This window comes from Polyodon spathula, chromosome 11, assembly GCF_017654505.1.
Source record: "Polyodon spathula isolate WHYD16114869_AA chromosome 11, ASM1765450v1, whole genome shotgun sequence".
NCBI lineage: Eukaryota > Metazoa > Chordata > Actinopteri > Acipenseriformes > Polyodontidae > Polyodon > Polyodon spathula.
Genome location: NC_054544.1, coordinates 30,315,432 through 30,340,030, shown reverse-complemented (window position 1 = coordinate 30,340,030; position 24,599 = coordinate 30,315,432). Strand labels below are relative to the sequence as shown.

Genomic DNA, 24,599 nt, shown 5'->3' with positions numbered 1-24,599 from the left:
CACGGTTCTTACACTGCATAACACCAGGGTGGAGCTTCGGATCGCAACACCTGAAAAGTTAAATAGTTAAAAGCATTTGTTGCCATAGTGACCATACTGTATGTTTTCATAAATACAATCACCATCAGGGAAAAGACTTTGAGATGGAATAATGTTGTTTCAAAGAAGGTCCCGTGGGCGAGTGCGACTCATTTTTGGCACCTTGAAGGCAGATATCCCCCAGGCACCAGAAGGCCATGCGATTGGGAGCATCTTGTTGAAGGAGGGGGTGTTTGGAAAGTTAGGATGATGCGAGACAAGTACAGGCAGGCTTGTTGCTACACCCCATGAGAAAATCAACAGTAAGAGGTTTCACCTCGCCACCTGATGCTTGTTTTATTTTTCTTTGGAGCAGAGCCCACAGTGTAGGAGTACCAACAATGATGGTGTGATTACTATAGACAGATGCTTTATAATGTACAAACTGATAATGAGGCTTGTTGGCACAAAATGCTACGAGTGCTTAAGGAAGAGAAAATAGCTTTGAACTGCCAAAATGAAGCCTGGCCCTGTCATTTTTCCATTAATGATAAAGACTGCTGTCAGGCAACTGTGAAACATGGGGTATCACTCCACTTTACATGATCTTACTAATGTCTCAGTATGCAACTCACTGTAATCTCGAGGATTCACAGAAGCAGGTACATTTCTGTTTAGTTTGTAGCCACCGGGCAATGCAGTATACATGTTCAAGATTGCAGTGCACACCTTTACAATTGTACATGCATACAAAAAATTTATAATTATTAATATGCTTTTTTTTAAATTATTTGGAAAATACCTAGAAGACTGGGACATGCTTAGTAATCACTTTTAGTGTAGTAATTTGTAAACATTGTTAGGCATATATATATATATATTATATATATATATATATATATATATATATATATATATATATATATATATATATATATATATCCTTTGTGATGGAATGAATTAAAATTAAGAACACTAAAACCTTGACTAACTGATTTTTTAAAATATTTTAATATAATTATTATTATTACAATGTAATGGAAATGCTTAAAGTAGATTACCTTTAGCATACCATAGCTGCCTTCCAAAAAACCTGAAATCAAATAATATAATTCTACCTTACACTGACATGAAATTAAGATGGAATGTGACTGACAATTCTTTATTTGACAGTGTAATTACTGAGAAGAAAGAAAAGAGGCACAAAACTATTCTCTAAGCTAATAATGGTTATAAATGAAATATATATATATATATATATATATATATATATATATATATATATATATATATATATATATATATATAATGCAAATGCTACTTCATTTCCCATATGCCTTATATTACACCATAATACACTTATCAAAATCAATTTAACTCTTTGCAGTCCATTTATTCAGCGCTTGTCAGGTTTGTCAGGTCCAATTTATTTTCACATGTGCTGTTTAAAATATTTTTTTTCAGAGTAAAACTGATTTAAAAGGCATTGACTCGCAAAAGGACACTCAGTACTGTATCTACAGCTAAGCCCCACCCCTTGTTTGCTGTAATTTTCACATACCTCTTTATAGATACTGATAAATCCTCTCCTCATCACTCGTTTTATCACCAAATTCCCCAATAATGTGATCCAAGTCATTATTTTATTACTATAACATATCAAAAAGCTCTACAAATGTCTGTGATATTTTTTGAGCGCTGGATGCAGAAGCAGCTACTTCCTTTGTTATGTCTGTGTTATCTCTGTAATGCATGGGGCTATGAGATATGCCCTTTTTTTTTGGTTTCATTCGGTCATTGAAAGTTTTTCTCTAATTTTCTGGAAAAAAACGACTAGAGACCTGTGCTTTACGCCTTTTTGAGGATGTTGAAAAGACTTCGACATCAGACTGGAAAGGAAAAGTTGTAATGTCAGACCTGGTCCAACATACCACCGCAAAGCGTTAATAAACTGAGTTTGTGATTACATTTTCAACCATTAACCACATAAAGAAAACAAAACAAAAAAAAATGATATATATGTTTTCATATTGTGACTAGAATTGAGCCAGCGTGTTGCACTATATCGAACCAATCAAACCAATCAGACCAGATCAGACCAAATCAAACCAATAAGAATGTATAAAGTAAAACATTGATGTATGTGGAAGCAGACTTAAATCATGTCTGCTGTCCAATTTTCTTCACATTTATGAACAATAAATCTGGATCAATTTCAAGCCACTGAGAGGATGCTATTCCAAACTCCCTCATGGGGACAGTAGGATCACATTATAAACCAGCTAGCAGAGACCCTCAGAGGGCTAAACTGTGCAAATATAATCCATCAACTGCCTCTGTCCATCCTGTTTGCACGGATCTTTATTCATGGGGTGTACACACCTTTTCCTTGTGGCAGAGGGTCTGTTTTGGCGACAGTGCTGATGATTCGGACATCAGGAAAAAGCACCAGTCCCTCGGAGCTCTCAAACTCTGTGTCCGGTCGGGCAAAGTGGTCCATCCCAGTGATTATAATCTGGGGCTCGCTTGGCTGCAGAACCACTACAAAGGCATCTACGTCAGGGATAGAAATGCAAGTATCTTCACTGTAGCACCTGTAAGGCAAAGAAGATCAGTACAGTAATAAGACGTGATACCATACATAAAAGCTGAATTGGAATAATCCACTTGCACTCCAATCAGTCCGGTTTGGTTTTTGCTTTTGCTGGGGGAATGAGATGCAGGCAATCATGGAGGGAAGCAGAATATAATGACCCTGATTGCAGGCGATAACTACAGGAGCATCGAGGCTACCAAGAGATAACACCATCATTCAAAGTGGACAAAGTCCCAGAGCCTGTTCAGCTGTTAAGTTATACACAACTTCAAAAAGCTCAATCACAATTTGAAGGTAATCTACTGCATAGAGAAACTTGGTCAAGTACACAAATGCTTTGGCCGCCTTGTTCTGCAGAAAAGGTTGGGTCTAGTAGTGGAAGAGTGAATCTGTTCAGTGTCACTTTGTCTATCAGGCTCCTTCATTATATTGGATGTATACATGTTAAGAGGGCCTATCTGGATGTATACTGAATCATTTCTATGAAAGGTGCTACTCCGGTGTGTTTTCAAGGACTGTGCCACATTACCTCTGTGAATACCAACGACTCATGTTGTTTCATGTTGTGATTATTATAACACCGTGCCTAAAATGGGGGTGTAGAGGTGCCACTTCCAGTTCTGCCAATGTCAGCTAATCTCCCCGCACTGTTTGATTGAAATATCATGTGACAGAATCCTTTGCTGGTTGTTTCACTTTCCTTTACGCTTTAAATCTGTTGTTCTCGAATGGTTTGGCCAATGATGCAGAACGACTGATTCATAAGGCTGCCTTGTATGATTTGGAAGCTGTCCAAATTAATTAAGAAGAAAATGAAAATGAAAGTCTAATTCAGGCTTTTCTATCTCGCACATCATTACCAGGGTTATTAAATGTGAGACCCCGTAAGCAGCCAGATCAAGGCTCTGTTTTGTTTTGTTGCTTGTTGACAAGGAATTTGAAAGAAAACTCACCTCTCAACCCAACAAACTGATTATCTATTATTTAATGTATTAAACCCTCCATACAGAATTTGCAGTCTATCTCAATTGCCCAGTATGATTGAATTGATTCTCATCTTTATTGTACTTTTGTCTGATGCTACAAGTTTGTGAAGCAGAAAGCAAATTCATTCACACAGCTAAATTAGAAATATAAACAAAATTATATTCCAAAATCACATTTGGACAGTCTCTCTCTAAATGTAGGTTTACCACTAAATAATAAAGTATGAAACACAAGTAATTTAAGGGTGTTAGCAAACCTACTACACATGCAGTATAATTTCTAACGTCGCTCTGACAATAGACTATATATTATCAGAACAATCTGCATAATAATATCTGTTACTCATTTATATGAAGGGAACAGATCCACACATTCCAGTTTGCTTTTCCTATTGGCAGTTTCTGCATGGTTTCTTTGCCCAGGCAAGTGATCAGAACAGCAGTCGGACTTCCACTAATGTAAAATGGTAATTGGGTAGGTTTTACCAACGGTCTTATTAGCACACAATGCCACAGGGAGGCATAAATATCAAATTGATCAGCATTAGGGGAAACCATTCCAGGGGGCTATTACATGAGTGATGTTTTAATTGTCCCTCGGATGAAAGAAAACACGCTTCAGGGATATTTGCAAACTAGAGGAAGCAGATGAAAAGATGTAGAAATGGAAGTCTCCCGTCTGGGTTTGTTGTTGGGTTTTTGTCTTGTGCCGTTGCTGTAGAGATTATTCACATTCATTGATTTGATGCTGTAAATGAGCTACAGTAAGGGGTGGCATTAGGAGTAGTAGAGCAGTTTTTTTCATGCAGTCTAGTGGTTCATTATGGTGGTTCAATATACTATTTTAGACAGAAGCCCAATATACTGGAGATGTAAGTGCTTCTTTTGTCTCCTGAATGTTATTGCATGTGGCTTTATCCTTAAGTCCAAGGTAAAATATATATATATATATATATATATATATATATATATATATATATATATATATATATATATATATATATATATATATATATATATATATTAAAGAAACAACCAAACAAAAGAATCTCGGCTTGAGATCTTTAACTCAGATTGATGGTGTCTCAATTGTGCAGCCTTGATCACTCAGCTGTAATGTAATCGTGCTTTCTTAACTGATTCTCTTCAAAAAACAGTCCATTCGTCTTCAAGCTCTACAGTTCAAGGGTTATAGTATTTTTATTGTCATTGGATAACTGTGTGGTTACGGTTGTTGTTGTTGTTGATACAGTACCTGCTTTGCAAGGTCGGTTTTTCATTCCTTCTTGCCAGACAGTGACATGAGGAGGTTAAAGAAACATCCTCTATGGCTCTGTAATCACTGGTAATCATGTTTAACTTTACTGTGCTTTACTACACTTGTTATGGTTTTACCGTGGTACCCGACAGTAAACGTTTCAGTCACGTCCTAACTGGGAAACAGGCTTTTACTAGTTTAACCAGTAAGATGAATAACCAGTGTCCCAGTCTTACCAGTAAGATGAATAACCATTGTCCAAGCCAGCTGTAGATTAACAAGATTTTTTGAGAAACCAATGCATTGAGAAATGGATTGCTCTTTAATAAGCTGTTCAAGGTTATCAAGATGTTTAGTAAAACGGGCACCAAATACCACAGCCTGTGTAACTAATAATTTTCATTAATTTCGACAGTAACTTCAGTGTTGAAAAATTACAAATGGCTTGGCTCTCCCAGAAACCCATGGCAATGTAAGCACAATCTTGTTTGAAAACTGAATTATTAACTGTGCATAATTAGGGTTAACACACTTTGTACCAGATTCTCAAAGCTTACATCCAATGGCACTTTTTTTTTACATTAAAAAAACAACAAAAACCAACTATTTCAGTTATAAAACAAATAAGACTACTTATACGCCCCTACATCAATCCTCAAGCTGGATTTGATTTGATACTGTGATCTTTTCTTGATAGTGATTAGTACTATAATGCAGTTGCTACTAAAGCCACATTTCAAAGGTGACACATTCAATCTGTTCACTTACTGTACAGTAGTAGAGGTTTTGAGACGCCGGATACCCGGAGTGGGGAACTGTCTGGAGTTGATGTACGACACTTTCCGCAAGGCCTGACTGATGTACTCTATGTCATCTCCTTCCATGACGAGTGTTGACTGAGAAGGATTGAAGTGGAACTGGGCAAAACAAACAAGATCAAACATGAACGAGTGATGATACCCCCAATCACGATGTCACAAGGTATCTCATTCTCTCTCCATCCATGCTCATTCTCGATCTCTCTCCCTCGCCCTGCATTCTTGAGATAAGACTATTGGTGAAAAAGAACTAAAAATCCTGTGTATGTATTGAAGTGCTTTGGTACTAAAAAGCGACATATATGTTTTGCACTCCCAGAGCTTTGGAGTTTGATTTTTAATTGTTAAAAAAAAACAAAATTATTTTTTAAGCATATCACAATATTGCATGGTGCTTGTGCACTTACAGTTCATTCAGGAAATTCATGCAATAGATTATTTATTAAAACAGACTAGACAACACTACTACAATATACATATTTACACTATATTGTTTGGCCTCGTCTTTCGAAGTACCCCTGCCCATAAATTAACTCGAGGATTAAGTGGAGAGGCTGTCCGTAGGGAAGCCTTGCAGGGGGCAGGGTCCAAGACTATGAACTGGTGGAGGCTGGGGAGGAGGAGGCGAACTCTGGCACACAAAACGGATGTAGTGGATTAAGGGAAGATATAAATCCTATTCATTGCAGATCATTGGACATACTGGTATGGTAAAGGGGGTGACAATGCAGCCATCTAGTTTAGAGAGCAATGTTCTACTCTGTTCAAGTTAGAAAGATGTTATGGTGTTCCCAGTAGAACAGTGCTAGTAGAAACAGAAATCCTCTAACTCCAGTGAAAAGCCTCATCTGGGAAAGGGAATATAGCCTTGCATTGAGAACAAACCAGCAGTACAAAACAATAATCAAAGGGGTGCTGGTGATAGCAGGATAAAAGGCTCTCACAGATCTTAAACTCCTAGTAAAAGAGGCTCTACAAGTAGGTGTTCAATGGTTTAATGAACTGATGTAGGTGAAGATTTCCGTGTGATATGGGAAAGCTTTCTTAGGAATGATAGCATTTCAATATTTAACAGTCACCCTTAGAATCTCTTTTGAAAGATCTGTAAAAAAATGAAAGAAAGAAAAAACAGCAGCCCCACTTCAATAACTACTGTTAAGGAAATCAGACCATTAAGAAATGAGACACTTCTGTGCTGTGTGTTGGATATGGAAGAGTTTATGGACAGACAGTTTTCAATTGGTTTATTAATACAATCGGAAATCCAGCCAGACTACAATCTGAATATCATGATTAATGAAGGATATCTTTTGAAAGGTTTTGTGATAGAATTCCCCCCTCCCTCCCCTCAGTGTATACTGAAGATGCTGGGTCTTATTATCATTTTGTATATGATAGATGACACTTGGCAAGTTTGTATAGTGCATGTCAAACATCCAGCAAGCAATTTTGTGTATTACACTGTAGGTTGCATATGTGGTAGTGTTCTGACTGCCATTAGGGGCTTGTATACCTCACTCCTCAGCATACTGTATTAATCATAAGTGGTCACTCTATTGGCTACAACTCTGAAGCTTAGTCGTTTCCTGTTATCCAGTTATATCAAACAGCTTTTGTATAAGTAGACTTTTTTTTTTGTCTAGCCAGCTGTTTCTTAATTCCCTCAGTCAGCAATTAATCACAGTTCTTGAATGTAATTACAGGTCCACATCCATTACACATTGTGTTGTTTTACCTACTTAGTAATCAATGACCAGTTTAATTAATTGACAGAACTACTAATGATTTATCAGTGGCTCTTCTAGGTTATCTCAGCATGTGTACAAATTCCAACAAGTAATAACTTCAGTGTAATGTCATGTAAATGCATCGGCTAATGAGATGTTGAAATGTTACTGTTTTGCAATTTTAACAAATGCACGGCTGCTTTGATCAGACAGAAAACACTTGGTTGGCATTGTGCTTTCATATGCAAGAACGCTCAAAGACAAGAGGACAGTTCAAATGGCCATTCAGGTCTCCAGCCCCAGTAAAACAAAGGGGGTAATTTAGGAATGATCGTGTACCCCTTCAGAACAATTTAAACTGTTTATTTTTTGGCTAGACACTAGAACATTGCCAATTGGGGTTCCACTGATAGTGTTTTGGGGATTCATTTAAGATTCTTAGTGTCTTCATCTGAGGACTTCTAGTTGAAAAGTTTGCCATTTAATTTATTGAGTTTTTTTACCATTTCTAAATTGAACGTACAATTCTGTACAAAGATGTGAGCAATACTCTATAATATATTAATCTATCTTGCTTGTTCCTACATGGTCTGTACTCCAAACAGCTTTCTTATTTGCATTAATTTGAAGACTTTTGTTTTTTATTTAACACAAAGTTTATATAACAGAGTAGACTTGGCACAATCTGAAATTGCAGCAATATACTATTGTAAGAAACCATTTTCTTTATGACACGAAGCAGCCAAAACATCAGCAGCATGTAAACACACAATACCAGTAACTGGTTATTACGCTTTTTAAAATCTATTTTAAAACACCCAAAGGCTTTTCAATCTAGAATCTACTTCAAAGAAAATTAAATTCCGTCATGGATCACAATCCTGTAGTGGCAGCCGTTTGGTAACAAACTGATTTATAAACTCTTAAGGCTTGATTCAGATTTTATTAAAGTATCCTGATTATCTCTTGGCCTCTTTGCAATTTAACTTCTAACTGCTTGTTTGTATGCTGCTTCTGCGGTGGGAAATAAAATGTTGCATTGCTCCTTATTGTACTGCAGGTACATAAATTAAAAACCTGCTGTCTTATTATGGGCACTGTGCTATCATGCTTTACCTTTATCCTCTGACCCAGGCTCTCCAGAGAATTGATATCCAGACCCTCCTTGCACGCCTGGAGGCAGGAGATCACTTTTTGGCTCTCAATCTTGCCAGGGTGGATGGTGAGGCCAGCGAGGCTGCCTCTGAAATACTGGGTGAATTGTGGCTTTATCACTTCACCCCCTGAGTGGGTTAGGAAAGGAAACATTAGCAGTGGCACAGTGGGCATTGTACTACATTTTAAACACCTGAGTAACACTATACAAAACATGCAGCTAAAATACATAAAAGCACTTGGACTTGTGCTATAGAAATGCTTCTTTTTTCTGTTGTACTGTATTGTACAAAGTTCTGTTAGACTTTGGTTTTCTCTATGATTAAGTGATTGTTCAGTGTGGCAAATTGTCTTTGATGCTGTGGTATAATTGCATAGATTTTTCTTTTTTTTTTCTTGACAGATGTTATTAATTCAATGTTTATACATTAACAGTAAATTAAATTGATCAAAATAAGATTCAGAAAAATGAAAAGGTTTTGAAAATGAAAAAAATGAAATTGTTCCACATGGCATTTCTTGAAAAACACTTATTCTGCAAAATGTCACTTTTTATTCTGTTTTTTTGTTTTAGCAACAGACTTGTTTTAGCAACCATCTGCAATTTGCAGATTATGGACAGATTTTATGTATTTGTAACCTACAATTTTTTTTCTCCAGAAATGAGAATTAAAAATGATACAGGGATGCAAGTTTGAGAATAAGAAAAAAATAATAATAATCATGATTTGACATGTTTAAATCACAAGAGTGTATATTTGGTTCTGCTTGACATTTCAAGACCTGCTTCACATTACTCCAGCATTCTAAATATAGCTATGGCTTTTACAGTCTGGAAGTTATTGCTGTCCTTTCTTACAGGCTGCTGATTCGTTATAACAAAGGCAAAAATGCTACACAATATAATTAGTTTAAAGACAAAAGAAAATGTTTTAATTATCTCTAGGCTTTAAGCAGAGGACATTCAGCATGTTTTAATGGTGTAGGCCTAATGTAGATTTGATTAATGTTAATTAAAAACAAGAAAGATATCTAGCACACGTATCAGTTATGTTTTACTCTACTATTATTGGTTTAACTATTATTTTCAACATCATTTCTGTAACCATGGATCTTTATTAACACTTCTCTCATCTCAAGCAACCCAGACATGGCTCAGATGCAACTGTTGGAGGCAGGGTGTGAAATGGATCCATCACAGCTTGAAGTGACAATCCTAAAGTTGTTGTACTGCACAATCACCTACGTTTACATGAGTAGTTTCCAACATTGATTAAAACTTCATTTTCACTTTTCATTTGCAGTCTTTCCCAGGTTACAATTCAAGTCAGGTTAAACCCTGTTCAGCTCTGGGCACAGAAAAATTAACTTCTGCGAAACAAGCTTACCTTGCCAGCATGCGCCGACTGTGAGCTGCATGTCAATTTGAGAAGGATGTATCGGCCAATCGTCGGTCACAAGGTATGGTTCGTAGGTCACCCCGTCTACGTACAAGGTCACAACGGGAAACTCCACGTTTATCACATAGTAGTGCCATTCTTTATCACAAATCTGGAGGTTAAAAATAAAAGCTGCAGTTATTTTTGTGTGTGTATGCTCCAGCGAGCCTTGAACAAAAAAGTGTCAAAGTGATCATTCTTTTTTGGAAGGCATCATGCCAAAAAATGCTTTGTGACAATGCTGTATAGATACAATGTTTCTTATAGATAGCCAACCTAAGCTACAGCTTCTGAAGAACCTTGTTAAACCGATGTTCACCCCTCTTCCTGACTTCTTCATGTTACTTTAATTGCCTCTATTGGGAACAGTGGCTGGAATGACCCTGTTTCAAGAAGAACCTGCTAAATGCAATTCTAATGTTGTTCCTGTTATCAGGGCAGATGTGCAGCAGATCTCTGGCCATTCAGCCAGTCATGTCTATAATAAGCATCAAACATGGACTAGTATATTTAAACATTTCCATTGCTTTATTCAATGTGAGCTCCTTCACTTTAAAATCTATAATCTGTTGAGTTTGTCAGACACACCCCAAGACACGACTTTCATCCCCGACTTGTATTCTGAAGCATCCATTCAAGTCTCATCTGCTACAGTTTGAAAGCAGGTGGTGTTAATCAGACACAGCACAAATTACTGATGCTTCACAAGGAGTGGACCTTTCAGTGAACAGGTTTTGATTAACAATAATTGTTAATATCCAGAAAAAAATATATAATTATTAGTAACCACTAGGGAATAGAGAGTAGGCAAGCAAATCAGAAGGTAAGAATAAGCAAAACTGCTTAGCCATGTGAGCTGATAGTAAGTGGTATAAGGGTAAAAGTGAAGACTTGCCTAACAGGCATAATAATGTTCTCTCATACCTCCAATATCTCTATTACATACCTTACAAACTCACTGTTCACTGATTGGATTGTTTCATCCACCTAAACACTTCTTAAGTTGTAGATCACTGGACTTTTCCCAAGCAATCGCCCCCTTTGTCATCTGTGTGGTTGATAAATGATGTTATTCTGTATCGCCATGTATTGTCATATTCAATCCTAAACTGTTGACTTTGTTGACTTGAACACGCAAGACTGGTCTTTGATGAAATGAAGACTTTACTCTCCATAATAGGTTTTATTGTGCCCATTGCATTGCTCTCAATGATCTGAAATGCTGTATTGCTGTGACACTGGCTAATCTCTTTTCAGCACAGATCTTAAAGTATCCTCTTTTGAATTTTGAATTCAGTGGCAGATTAGAAAGTTGATACCCAGGTTACATTACACTGCTGTGCCAGTCTGGTTGCCAGAATGCATCTAAGGAGCACCTTGTGATTAAGGGAAGGTTTTGGATCTGCATTATGCAAAGTACCAGTTAGCTTAATGACTGGAGTTAATTGTAAAGGATGGGGTGGTGGAAATCCAAAGGGCCCACTAATCCAGTTACCTGCAATCATCGTTTTAGCATTTGAAGTGTAAGATGATCCTCTTATTTTTTTAGAAACCCTCTGCTTGGACAGACTGTCTACTTTCTGCAACCTTGAGCTCTACCTCACACTGCTCTAAATGGCAGGCTCAGTCAGCCCTGGGGACATTTCTCTTTGATTTGTGGTTGGAAGGCGTCAGCGTTAAATGCACTGCCGTGTTATCTGGATCAAATAGGAACTGCTGCTGTGAGGGACCTCTGCCTGAGTTCACCTGCCATTACTCTAAATAAGGCAAATGCCACAGGGAAGAGTAACATTAACACAATTAAAAGCAAGTTGAGGGAATGTCCATTTGCGTAATTATATTAAATGAAATGGAAAATTGTCTCTTTTTTGTTGTTTTCAGGATACTATCAGTGCCAGAAAGCTATCATTTTCACACAGTCCTTTTGGACCCTTGGCATTTAACAGCACAGGCTTCCAGGCTTCACTTTACTTCAAATGACCTTTATCTTCCAAAGGTATTGTGTCTGTATTAAAACACTATATCTAGAATCTTTCTTTATTCACTGTTTTCTGTTTACCAGCACACAGCCCTCTCTTATGGAAAAAACATATATTTTTAATATATGGTAGAAAGGTATGATCCTTATATTTTTCGTATATAGAAATTGGCTGCTTTTTATATATTTAAAATATATGGGATATATTTAAAATATATTTTAGTCTGTAATCCATATATTTACTTTCTTTAAGCATCTCAAGGTCAGATCAATGTGCTTTGCTATTAGTAGGTGGGGTACATTCAATTCATCAGCAAGCAGAGATCAAATTTTTCACCCTTTCTCCATACATTACCGCAAGGTTGACAGATTAACTCTTGATAGTATATACAGGGAGGTTAGAATCAGTGCACTGTCTTCAATTTGTTTCTATGGTGGTAAGGCAATAATGTTTTAATACATCACAGGGATACTTGTCTTGAATAGATAAACAAAAGTGGTTCTACCCAGCACTGGTATAGTCGAGTTGGAACGCGCCATTTTGATGGTACACTACGAATTTTTTGCTTAGGAGTTTTTGCTAACTGGTGCGTATTTTAAATGTTTGCAGAGTCAAAAGTCACACATGACTCGTCTTTTGCACAATTGTTTGATTTCAGTGAGTCGTCCTTGTGATGCAATGAAGAGAACATTAGGGATATCTATTACAAACTACAGTACTACTTAAAGAATACTCGCTGTCTTTCTGTAGTGAAACAGACACACAGCACCCCCCCCCCCCCCCCCCCCCAACACGCCTTTTTTTTTTTTTTTTTTTTACATGACCTCAGAGAGAAATGCAGGAGTAAAATACTTTGTGTCCAATATGCCTGAAGGTGACTATAAATTATCACATAGCAAAGTCTCTAATTAGTGCGGCAGTTACAAGCATATCCCTTGGGGAGAAAAGTCAACAGCAAAATGACCCTGCACTGCCTCCCATTTCTGTGCTCTTAATTTAGAGTGGCTCAGACTGCAGAGTCTAACAGAATATAAATAACCTAAATGGAGAGCAGGATCCTAATGCTTTGTCTGAACAATGGCCCAGTGGTTCTGGCTGAGCCTTCTAAAGCAACACAGCCCATGCAAAAATAAAGGGAAGAGTGGTATTTCATTCTCAAATTCTCTAGTATCTATAAGCTTTCTTAAAAGTCTGCTGTTATATACAGACAGGCATACAAACACAATACCCCTGCAACGAATAGTTGCCAAAGCACAGCTATGCCTTGAATGCAGCTTGGTATCTCTTTATTAAATAGCCTGATCTGAGCATTAGAATAGAATGTTTGCTTGCTCTCTCTCTCTCTCTCTCTCTCTCTCTCTCTCTCTCTCTCTCTCTCTCTCTCTCTCTCTCTCTCTCTCTCTCTCCCCTCTTTGGGGGATGGTTTTCTTAGATTAATATAATTTCATTTTCTAGGCCTTTGCATGAACCTCCTTTGAATAAATTGTTCTAACGAATTCAATCCCTGTAGAAAATCAAGTTCACTTAATTGGATTCAATAAATATTTTCATTTTCAGACAAGTGAGCATCAACTCCAAGCTCTCTTGGGGTATTGTTTCTGAAATCTTGCCAGTTAAATGCCTGATTTTATTTTCAGTGACAAAGGCAAGCGGGAGAAGCTCAGTTAGGTTTAACTTTTCATTCAGGACATGGAGATGTTTGAATTTCTTTCTTTTTTTTAAAGCTGTCACTTAAACAGGTAGATGACGGGAGCTGACTGAAGCGCCCCTCCTCTCTGTGCGAGAAAACACGTGAATTGAACGAAGGAAATCGAAAAAAGAAAGAATGTGACACACAAGTCATTTAACAACTGTGGCAACAAATCATTCATTCAGTTTAATAAGGCAATTGAAACTAATGCGACTCCTTTTCTGGGCTTGCTCAAGGCCATTATTTAATTCCTCAGCTGGAAGCACAAGAGACAGTGTTTTTTACTGTCTCTGTCCTCAAACACTCACTGTTGCATTCGTAAATTAATAATGCTTAGTTTGCAAATGATTTAAGTGGCAGCCAACACTGCTGTAAACTAAAGCATGACTCCAGAGAGGGTCCCCAACTATAACCCCCCAAACACTGAGACATATAAGTCTTGCTTTACCCACAATGCTTGCAGCTGAAAGGCCCTGGTTGTCTGTTTTGATTGATGCTGTGCTTGTTATGATACATTCGGTGAACACTGTTCATTTTTATGACGACATTCACTGTTTTAAATGAAAGGCTGCTGCTTTGGTCTCTTATTCGATATGCAGCTAAAATATAATGTGATTCACGAAATGCACACATTTTTCCCACGACAGAAAAAGGGAAGAGTGATTTTAAATAACCTTAGATACTCAATCACCTGCTCTCAGTTGTATCTTCTTGCAACACAGTAAACTGCTATTTATATCAAAGCTCCTTTATATTCTGATTGCCAGCTCTCAGCACTCATGGAGAGTTAACCATGAATGCCACTCCATGTGTCTTCCAGGACTATGACTAAAAGCATTAGAAGAGTGGGAAGATGCACTGAGTTAAAAAAAATTACATTTACGCTACATCTGTCATCGCACACAATCATAGCTGAGGACAAACCTCATTTATTATCAGGGGAGAAAGCAATTGTTTTGCTCAGTCAACTATCAAAATGAATTTATAGCATGTCCAAATTAGGGAAGAATAATCTAGGCAATGACTCCATAACTCCTAGCTATGGTTTAGCTACAACATGTGAAAACATGCAGCACAGCATCCGGATATCACTGTACTATTTCAACAGCACTTTTTTAAAGCTGTTTATCAAAATTAAATTGACTGTATTAAGACTACTTTAGGGTCTGGGTCCTCCAAATGCAAAATGACACCTTATATTCTTTATTTAAAATGTTCTGCCACACATACTGTGTTACAGGTTAGATAGTATTAGGAACTGTAACCTTAGATATCAGCATGCCAGTGTTTAGTGGCACATGTATTTACACATGTTGTACCATACTGGAGGTCAGTTCTAGTTATTTAAATGAAGTTTGATATTCAGTAATAGTTGCTGGATGTAAGCTTCTTTACCAGAAGCCTAGAACAGTTTAACGAATACAAAACGTACTAATTTATCAAACAATACCTTGGTATTGTGAATAGAGGCACACTGAAACCAAACTAAGTTGTCACACAAACTAATTAAATGCAAAACTCTAAGGGCCATAAATTACATGGTAATTGCAAGCATGTGTGTAGTTGGCTTATTATGCCGATCTTACCACTTAATTACAGTGAATCGTGCATTTCTTTTTTTCCCAATGAATGTACAACTTCAATTAATGACTGAAATGTATTAAATAATACAAGATATTAAAAGCATTCACATTTATATGGCAGCAACCATTACCACACCAATATTTATAAAACCTTGCACCAAACACCTCATGAGCCTGAACTAGGACTGACTTCAAATCATGTGTTGTTTATAACATCTTGTCAAACAAATCTCTACTATCTGTTAAGTAAAGGAAAGCTGTGTTTCAGTAACACAGAAAACTAATGAATTACCAGACTAAAAACTGACAAAGAAAAGGACTTTTAGTAACGCATTTAACACATGCATTTTCCTGAGAGGTTTTTGCGTCTTTCAAGAAAGAAAAGAAACCCAATTACACTTACAAATTAGGTATTTTAGCATTTTTACATGAACTTTATAGTGTACTTAAAAACAATGGACTGTAGATTAAAGGGCATATATAACCAAGTAATGACATTGTAGAAAACTGAGCAACTACCTATGGGAATATGTTTGCAATTACATAACACTGGTAGTTACCCAGTTATAACAATGTAATTACAGTGTGTGTCTATTCATGTCCTGAAATCTTTAGTGTTACCACAAAACGTAATTTAGAAAAAACAAAACATGTAGTATAAACTGCATTGTAGTATTGCTGCACTGTATCCTTGAACTACAGCATACCATATCTCCTCATGACGCTATGGGCTATGTAATAGGATAGGATATACACATATATATATAATATGTCAGGTTTGAAGGTTCAAAGGTTAACCTAAGAGCCTACGGGTGCGCTGTGAATGTTGTCTTACACACAAGTCAGGTAGAGTCCACGTCAAGCAGCACAATCAGGGGAATGATGCACAGGACCCTGCTACCTGACAAACACAATAACTTTGATTCATCAACACTGTTTCGGCCGGCTCTGTCACTATTGACAGATGTGGCTTGTACAAATAGCTTGATTATCATGCTCAGGAGACAGGGGAAATCCACAGGATGCCAAGGTGCCACCGACTGCTGTTCACATACAGTATAATGAAACACAGACTTGCATATACTTGATGGTATGTCATTATAAAATAAAAAGGCCCATACTGATACTGATGATATACAGCATGTACACAGGCATCTCCATAAAACCCTAGCCTTAAAACATCTGCACCGCATTTAAAACCAACAGATAAATAGCCATTACTTGTCACAACTGTGCTGGCTGCACTTTTCTGAAATGCTGCTGAGATCTAAAAGACAGACGCATTCTAACCCCCCCCCCCCCACACACACACACACATTGATTAAATATCAACCTGCAGTCGGTTGCTGTAGGAGGAAACAAAGCGTGCTCCAAAATGGATTCCTTAATTACTGGCTGATATGATTGCACCAGGTGTAGTGATCATGTTGGCATAGTGGTTGATCATGTTGCAGTAGGAGGGAGAATTCAGCACTGGGAAGATGCTCATGCATCCTTTTTAATCTAAATTAGGCGAGTGCATTTAATGATTGTCAGGGCTGACTACACTGTACACAACTCCTTGAGTCTAAAAGGCTTGTTAAAACAATCAGGACTGTATTGTTTTACATAGATCAACAGTAATAAATACTAAGCCTGTTTAGCAATATTCTTAAGGTTACGTCTATGTACGGGGCATCCATGATCCTAATATATACTATAATGGGTTACCTAGCCATGTTGTTGATGCTGAATCATTGGGATCCTTGCTGACCTGACTTGAGATAAATTAGCTGCTTTGAACCGATGGAGCATTATGTACTTATATGCTACTAAAGTAAAAAAAAAAAAAAAAAAATAAAAAAAGATTCAATAATTGTATTTAAAGTGTATTTTTGTTTTAGTATTGTTAGTTCTTAGTTAAAATAGCTGTAATGACCCATTATTTCTATGCCGTTTTTTGTTTTTCGCTATCGGGTAGGGATCCATTAGCTTCCAGCAGACTCGTAAGTTTTGAAATTCCAGGATGTGATGTCAGAGTATCATTGTTCTAAAATAACTGCATGTTTCTAAGTGTGATACACACAGGTAAAGGGTGATAATTCTGAAACAAGAAACATTCCCTAAATGAGAGACCCTAAAATGCAACGTGGTTACCAATACACTACCTGCATGCTAGAATATTTCAGCCTAATGACTGTATGTACATCAATAAAAAGCCACAAAAAAAGAAAAGCTCTGTCTGATACAACAGTCAAGCAATGATACACAGCACATTACAGAAGCACTGCTGAGTAGGATGGCTTCAGCTGATCTTCAGAGTGAAAGCAGCTATTATCTATTAATACATGTGTGCAGGTACACTCAGAAAGGTCTTGCATTAACAGATGAAGCATTAAAAAAAGGACGTTATATTAACTAGTGGTTTTTTTTTCAAAAGCTTTTCCATGTGGCATAAAGCAGTGCTCACTGTGGAACCTCTTTAATATAACACACTGTACTTATCATGAAACAATACATCACCATGACCTCCAGTGAATGCACTTAAATTAGTGAGCCCTACCCCCAAGCACCATCAGATTCTGATACCTTCAATAGCTTGTGACAAGAAGGTCACAATCAAGCTTCTTCACGAATGAATACTCACTTCTCTAGGTACTGTATATATAAAAAGGTAAGTGTGACATACGGACAGACAGACATTTAACCCCAGATTCCTATGCACTGTGCTAATCTGACAGATATTTAGAACCAGATTCCTATGCACTGTACTAATCTGACAGATATTTAAGGCCAGGCTCCTATGCACTGTGCTAGTCTGACAGATATTTAAGGCCAGGTTCCTATGCACTGTGCTATTTAGAACGTCTCACGCAGGTTTCATGCCAATTGGATAAGCGTATGGAAAATGTAAGTGTGGCCTCTCCATCCTATCCATGCTGCCAGGGATCTGCATAATCAGAGAGGGATAAGAACAGGCTGGCTAGTTTCAATGCAGAATGCAGAATAACCATATGCATGTGACTTGTTGAAAATCAATGATATTATTTTGAAATGACGACATTTAGGACACAAATTTGTTAAATGTTTCTGATATGCGTACATATTGAACAAGATTATTTAGTCAAAGACCTACTGTATGTGTGTGTGTGTGTGTGTGTGTGTGTGTGTGTGTGTGTGTGTATACTATATACATATATATATATATATATATATATATATATATATATATATATATATATATATATAGATAGATAGATAGATAGATAGATAGATAGATAGATAGATAGATAGATAGATCATTTACATTAATAAAAACTCTTCTTATGAGTCACTGACACACTTTAGACTGAAATCCAATTTGCAGCCCTTCCACGATTTGATTATACAGTGGAGTAGAGAATTAACTCTGACTCTCAGAAGACCACTTTTATTCTGGCCCCTGATCTTAACAGCTTCAGACTGCACACTGTGTTGAAGTTAAATATGGGTACTCTCAACAACCTGCCAGACAGAGTTGGCATTCTCTGTCTTTGGGCATATGTGCGCCCTGCAGAGTACTGCAGCTGCCGATAATGACAAGGGCTATACAGCCCTCAAAGCAGCCATCCCATTTTCATGCACACAATTACTACAAGTGCAATTTAAGGACCCTTTCAAAAAGCTCAATTTTGGAACGCAGAAAATGACGTGAGGTTAATTCTTTGTTTTATGTCTAAGGTCGGATGTTTGCTTTGTAGGTGATGTGCTGCATGCAAGATTAAGTTTGAAAGATGGATAGAAAGATGCCACGTTATGAATGTAAGGATTCTATTAAATGTTTCACTACCCTGCTGGACTGAACTGTGGTGTGAATAGAAAGCCAAGGAGTCTATATAGTGAATACCTGAAACTTTATCCTCTAAACTTTAATGAGCAGCATCTGGTGTGAAGCAATAGCCCAGATGAAAAAGGATAAGAAAAATCAGTAAAGGCAAACAAAATGTGTCAGGTTTGAAGGTTGAAAGATAGCATTGAATAGACTGGGGGAGTGTGGATGCTGAACTGGCAGGTTTGCTACCAGTATTGCTTTCTCTTCCTACACTAGATTCATCTATCTTTACTGCTCTGTGTTGTGAGGTTTTTTCTAATTCTTATTTAGAGGTGTGTTTGTGGCAGGAGATTCTGTATACCAATATAGGAGAACACATCATCCAGCCTCCACACCATGGGGTTCAACAAGATAAACCTAGAAATACAAGCTTTTATAATGCCAATAAAACACAACAAGGATGGTAGCTTCTAGACAAGAGCAACAGAGACCTTTGTTCTTGGTCCTCTTGCCCTTTACATTATGCTAAAGACATGCAATTACCTTTTTTAAATCTCTGGTGCCAGTTAACTTGTAATTGCACTATTTAATAGTTCTAAGACAGCTGATAGAAAGGGCTGCCTTATAAGATGTCATGCACTAAAACTGAGCTGCCTTTCCACCAAAGAGAGCCATCGTTTCATTACTGCAATTACCCAGGGAAGAAAGTGGATTGTGAATTACTTACGTAAAGCAAGTTTATAGATCAAATTGTTTCTTATGTGCATTTAAAATGTCTATTTGGCAGATGTACAATTACCTGCATGTAGCTTTTACACCTTCTAAATCAGAAACATCTATACAACTCAAATGCTAACACAATAGCAAAATGCAATTTGCACATCTTGGGCTGTGTGTATGCTCAATAAGTTTTCGGTGCTGTCAGAATGCTTGGGGAGTGTATGGATTTTTTTGTTTTTGTTTGTACTGATTTTGCAGGAAATACATGTTTGCAGCACCAGAGTATTCACAACTGCTGTCAAACAATCCGTTTTCATATCATCTACACACAATGCCTAATAATAGCAACACTTGAGGCTTGTTTGAAACCTCTCCTGGTGGTAAATACTGTACTGTACACATTCTCTCTCGGCAGTGTCCTGACAAATTAGGTTACAGAAAATCTGTGAAGCAATCAGACTTTCAACTAGGACATCGGGAAGCTTTTTCATTTGTAGCAAATGTAAAATAAGTAATGGGTGAATAAAGTACAGATTATACTGTACAACCTGGAGTTCTATAAAAACTCTCCATTGCTCAGGGCTATACTTTTGAATGCAAAGTGAATATTTGGTCAGTTGGTTTCAGTTGGAAATCCAAATTTAGTGTAAAACAAATTCAAAAGGTTTCCACCATGTCAGGCGTTTTAAATCTGAATACATTTTCCCAGTTGATGATAAAACAATTAGATCCAATATCTTGTCTTTAAAAATACGTAAATACAACATGTGGATTTTGGAGACTACAGCATTGTAAAAAGAGACTTGAGGATATTAAAAAAATATATAGTTAATTTCTCCCCCTCCAATTCACCCTACTAGTGTGTTCTTCAATTAACATGTAGTTTTATGAATATTAATGTTGCAAAATGACCATCAACAACTGTAAAGCGCTCATGTGTAAGATATGCAGAAGTACCAAGTTCTTTGGAAAAAGGTTTCGACTTGCTGTTTATCATCGACTAGTTTAAAAGGTTTCGACTTGCTGTTTATCATCGACTAGTTTAAAAGGTTTCGACTTGCTGTTTATCATCGACTAGTTTAAAAGGTTTCGACTTGCTGTTTATCATCGACTAGTTTAAAAGGTTTCGACTTGTCTGTTTATCATCGACTAGTTTAAAAGGTTTCGACTTGTCTGTTTATCATCAACTAGTGGTATATACTGTACTTCTGTTGGCTTACTGCAGTGACTTAAAAAATGTTGTAACATTCTTTATTGTACTGTTCCTGTTGAAGCTATGGGTGTGGGCTATTGGTTTAGATTCCTACATGTATGAATGTTAAAGTTATAGATATGTTTTGTATTATGAGATTGCATGTATGTTATTTACAAATTGTAGACAAATATTTATATAAAGAAGAAAGCCCCTATAAATAAAACAATAAATCCAATAACAAGTGTTTCGTGAATTGTGTTTTATAGTAGCTGGCAGGGAAGCCCTACAGATCCTATTTAAGACCAGTGTGTCGCTCACCTACATATTTATGCATGCTGTATGCAGTAAATGACGCTGTGATCTACATTGAAAATCTCAATCCTAAAGGGATTAGAACATTAGAACACAAATTCCTTTCCCTAAAGGCCTCTACTGCTACCTGCATTATCAGCTGCTGTTGAGCTACAAAAATTTGACTTTTTATACGAAGATGGAGGCTATGTTGAGAGCTCTTGAGCATGAATTCATTATGCTGTCCGCCTACAGATGTACACACTGATAGCATCCTCCAATTACTCTTGTCTAGAAATCTCATTATTTGCACAACCTCTTCAGCGTTACTTCCACTGGTTTTAGAAGTCCATTTAAACTTCTCCCATACTTACCGCATCTGTTGTTTTTAAGACCCACTAAGACAGCCAATGATAAGCATTAACCCTGCATAGCAACAGTAAACACAATAGCGATTTTGTTTATGGCACACTGGTAAGGATGCCAAAATACTGTACTCATAGCCTGCTAGGACACAGTAGCACTAAAGCTTAAATGAGTTAGAAAACCAGACAAATGTTTATATGAGACAAAGGTTTTACTAATTTTATGTCCAGGTTTCTTTTTAGTGCTACTGCATATCCCAGGAGAGAGGGTTTAAAGTTACAGATGCCAACCAGAAAAAGATTTAAAAAATGACACACCACGCACATAGATATCAATTAGAAGCTGATTATGGGTAATTGGCTATCGGAGCAAGGTGATATGTGCCGTTTACTGACCTTAGACAAAACAATAAACATGTCTGTGACGAGACTTCAAATGACATAGTTTATAAGACAACTGCACTTTAAAGTGTCACTTCAGATCCAGCGTCCATCAGTAATGGACCAGGTGAGGGCTATTTGATCAATGTAGGTGAGGAGAGTGATGCATTAGACTTTGAACATCCTTGCTTCTAAATGAATGTTTGCAATCACGTAAAAGCAATTGATCCTTTATCCACCGTTCATGAAAACTCAATTTCTTTTTCTTCAATGAAGCTTTTTCCAAAGAAAGCAGTGAAAAAAAACATACAAACCTATGGCATTTGGCACATTGCTTTATAATAACTCTGTGAATACTACAAAACCATTAGAGACTTTTTATTGGGAGTTGATTAAAGAAAGGGCACCTGCAGAGTGATTTGATAATTGCACGATGCTGCAGAAAATCATGGATAGTTATACCTATTCATTACCATGGAACTCAGACTTGCACAGCAAAATATGCTTTAAATGCAACACACTCAGTAGCAGGCTGACAATTTCTTTTTAAAGAGCACTGAAAGTGTCCAGCTTTCTCAGCAGCTTGGTCTTTGTCACCATGCCTTCAAATCTAAAAAGAGTCAGAGATTGGATTTTCCCAAGTAATTAAATCGAGGTTACAAACAAGGTGGACTGACGATATAAACTTGGTTTGCCTTGCCAAAGAGGTTGAAAAATGAGTTGCGATGGTAGATGTACAGTAAATGTTGCCACATATTTGTATTTTTTGCATGATATATCCCTAACCCTAAGTCTAAACTTACCCCAACCCCCCAACCCTAACCGTAACCTAACTCTAAACCTAACCCTAACCCAACCCCACCCACCCCCAACCCTAACTCTAAACCTAACCCTTTTCTGATACAATTGTGACTTTACATATGTCAGACAAACATGTTTACATGTTAAGTACATTGTAACTATGCATAATAACATTGTTATTAAGTGAATGTACACATGTAATACACAATAATTAGAGACACAATGTAAAGTGCAGCCAAAAACTTTATACGTTGCCAGCTCTAGCAAGACCACAGTCCGACAAGGTTTACCCCTGGATTTCATTTGGTATTGAACTTGTGCACAAGAAACAACTTTCAATTGGCTTTTCTTGGTGTTGGTTACAAACAACGCTTTGCAGCAAGGTATTTGTGCCAGGGTTGCAATCAGTGTGTCATCACAGTCAATTCAATTATGGTAAAAAAAAAAAAAAAAAAAAAGGTTCAGTTTCTACTTTCATATCTCTGTTATTGCTCCATCAGAGAGAATAGAGATCGATCTGTCACTGACGTCTCAATAGGCTTACAGTGCTGGTGGCACTTGCCTTCTCTGTATGCAGCTCTGGAAACCAACAACTAACTCTGGTCCTTTCTAACTTGCCAGCGTGTTTCAAAATCCAGACAAGAGAATGTCTGGCACAGCGTTCTTATCTTAGGCTCTGTCAACCTCAACCACAGACAGTTCTTGTGGTATGATTACAGCTGTGCAGCATGTATAGCTCCAGTCAACCCCAATTCCAGGACTCTTGCTTTTTCTAGTTGCTCTTTTGACTGACAATAGAGGTGACCCTGTCCACTCTGACTCACCAGTGCTTCCTTAGCTCAAAGTCTTGAGATTATCAGCTTTCACAATATCACCTGACCTAATGAGATGTTTCATTTTCTATGATTTATGTTCTTTTACTCTTTTCTTAAAAACTAAGGTGATCTATGCTATAATCCCCTGAGGGGAGTTTTACTAAAGGTTTTGTGAAGGAAACACACAAACACACACACACACACACACACACACACACACACACACACACACACACACACACATACTGCATAGTATGTGCACAGTTCCCTCAACAACAGTTATGATCCCTGTTAGCTGCACCGGTTGGCATTTGAACATGAATTGCATAACGAGTGCCTACCTGTTCCAGCTTCCAGTGGTACTCAGCAGGGCGGAGTGTGTCCACCTGGTCGAAATCCCTGCGCAGCAGAAACACCAGCCGGCAGTTATGCACGTAGAATGCGTAGTGGTGCCGATTCATCTCTGCAATCACGCAGAGGGGGAAATGGAAAAGATTAATGCGCTACAACCAAATGCATTTTTATGAAATGAACTGTATATATATATATATATATATATATATATATATATATATATATATATATATATATATATATATATATATATATATGTTCTTTTTGGGAAGCCAGGCGGTTTTAATCACTGTCAATTGCCCAGCACTACTGCACCAGTTCGTTCCTGGCTTTTATTGTATGCACCTAATTTACTAAAGTTGCTAATTCATTATGATTTCCCATAACCGCTCAAGGAAACGTATTGAAAGGGTATAAAATGTCCCATTATAGAAATTGATATTATGCGGTACATCTACAGATATTAATTATGGCAATGCAAGTGATCTTGGTATCTTTTAGAGTGGACATCACACACAGATAATTGGCTCTAATGTCCAGTTATCTAGCGTGTCTGCTTAATGGGTGTCATTTTGTATTTTGTTAAAGTATATAGAAGTTAACCCTTTTGGGATGCATTTTGTCAAGCTGGATTGGGA

At 37.3% G+C, this 24,599-nt stretch overlaps 1 protein-coding gene across 1 annotated transcript in view; it reads right to left on the bottom strand.

Annotated features, from left to right (window-relative positions):
• LOC121323582 (calsyntenin-2-like) overlaps positions 1-24,599 on the bottom strand; it is a 178,337-nt gene that overhangs the window by 6,543 nt on the left and 147,195 nt on the right. Inside the window, exons 8-12 of the mRNA XM_041264721.1 lie at positions 23,949-24,070; positions 9,947-10,109; positions 8,520-8,686; positions 5,627-5,775; positions 2,401-2,612 (exon numbers count right to left, since the gene is read on the bottom strand). Of these exons, the coding sequence (XP_041120655.1) occupies positions 2,401-2,612; positions 5,627-5,775; positions 8,520-8,686; positions 9,947-10,109; positions 23,949-24,070 (813 nt within the window). The remainder of the gene's footprint in view (positions 1-2,400; positions 2,613-5,626; positions 5,776-8,519; positions 8,687-9,946; positions 10,110-23,948; positions 24,071-24,599) is intronic.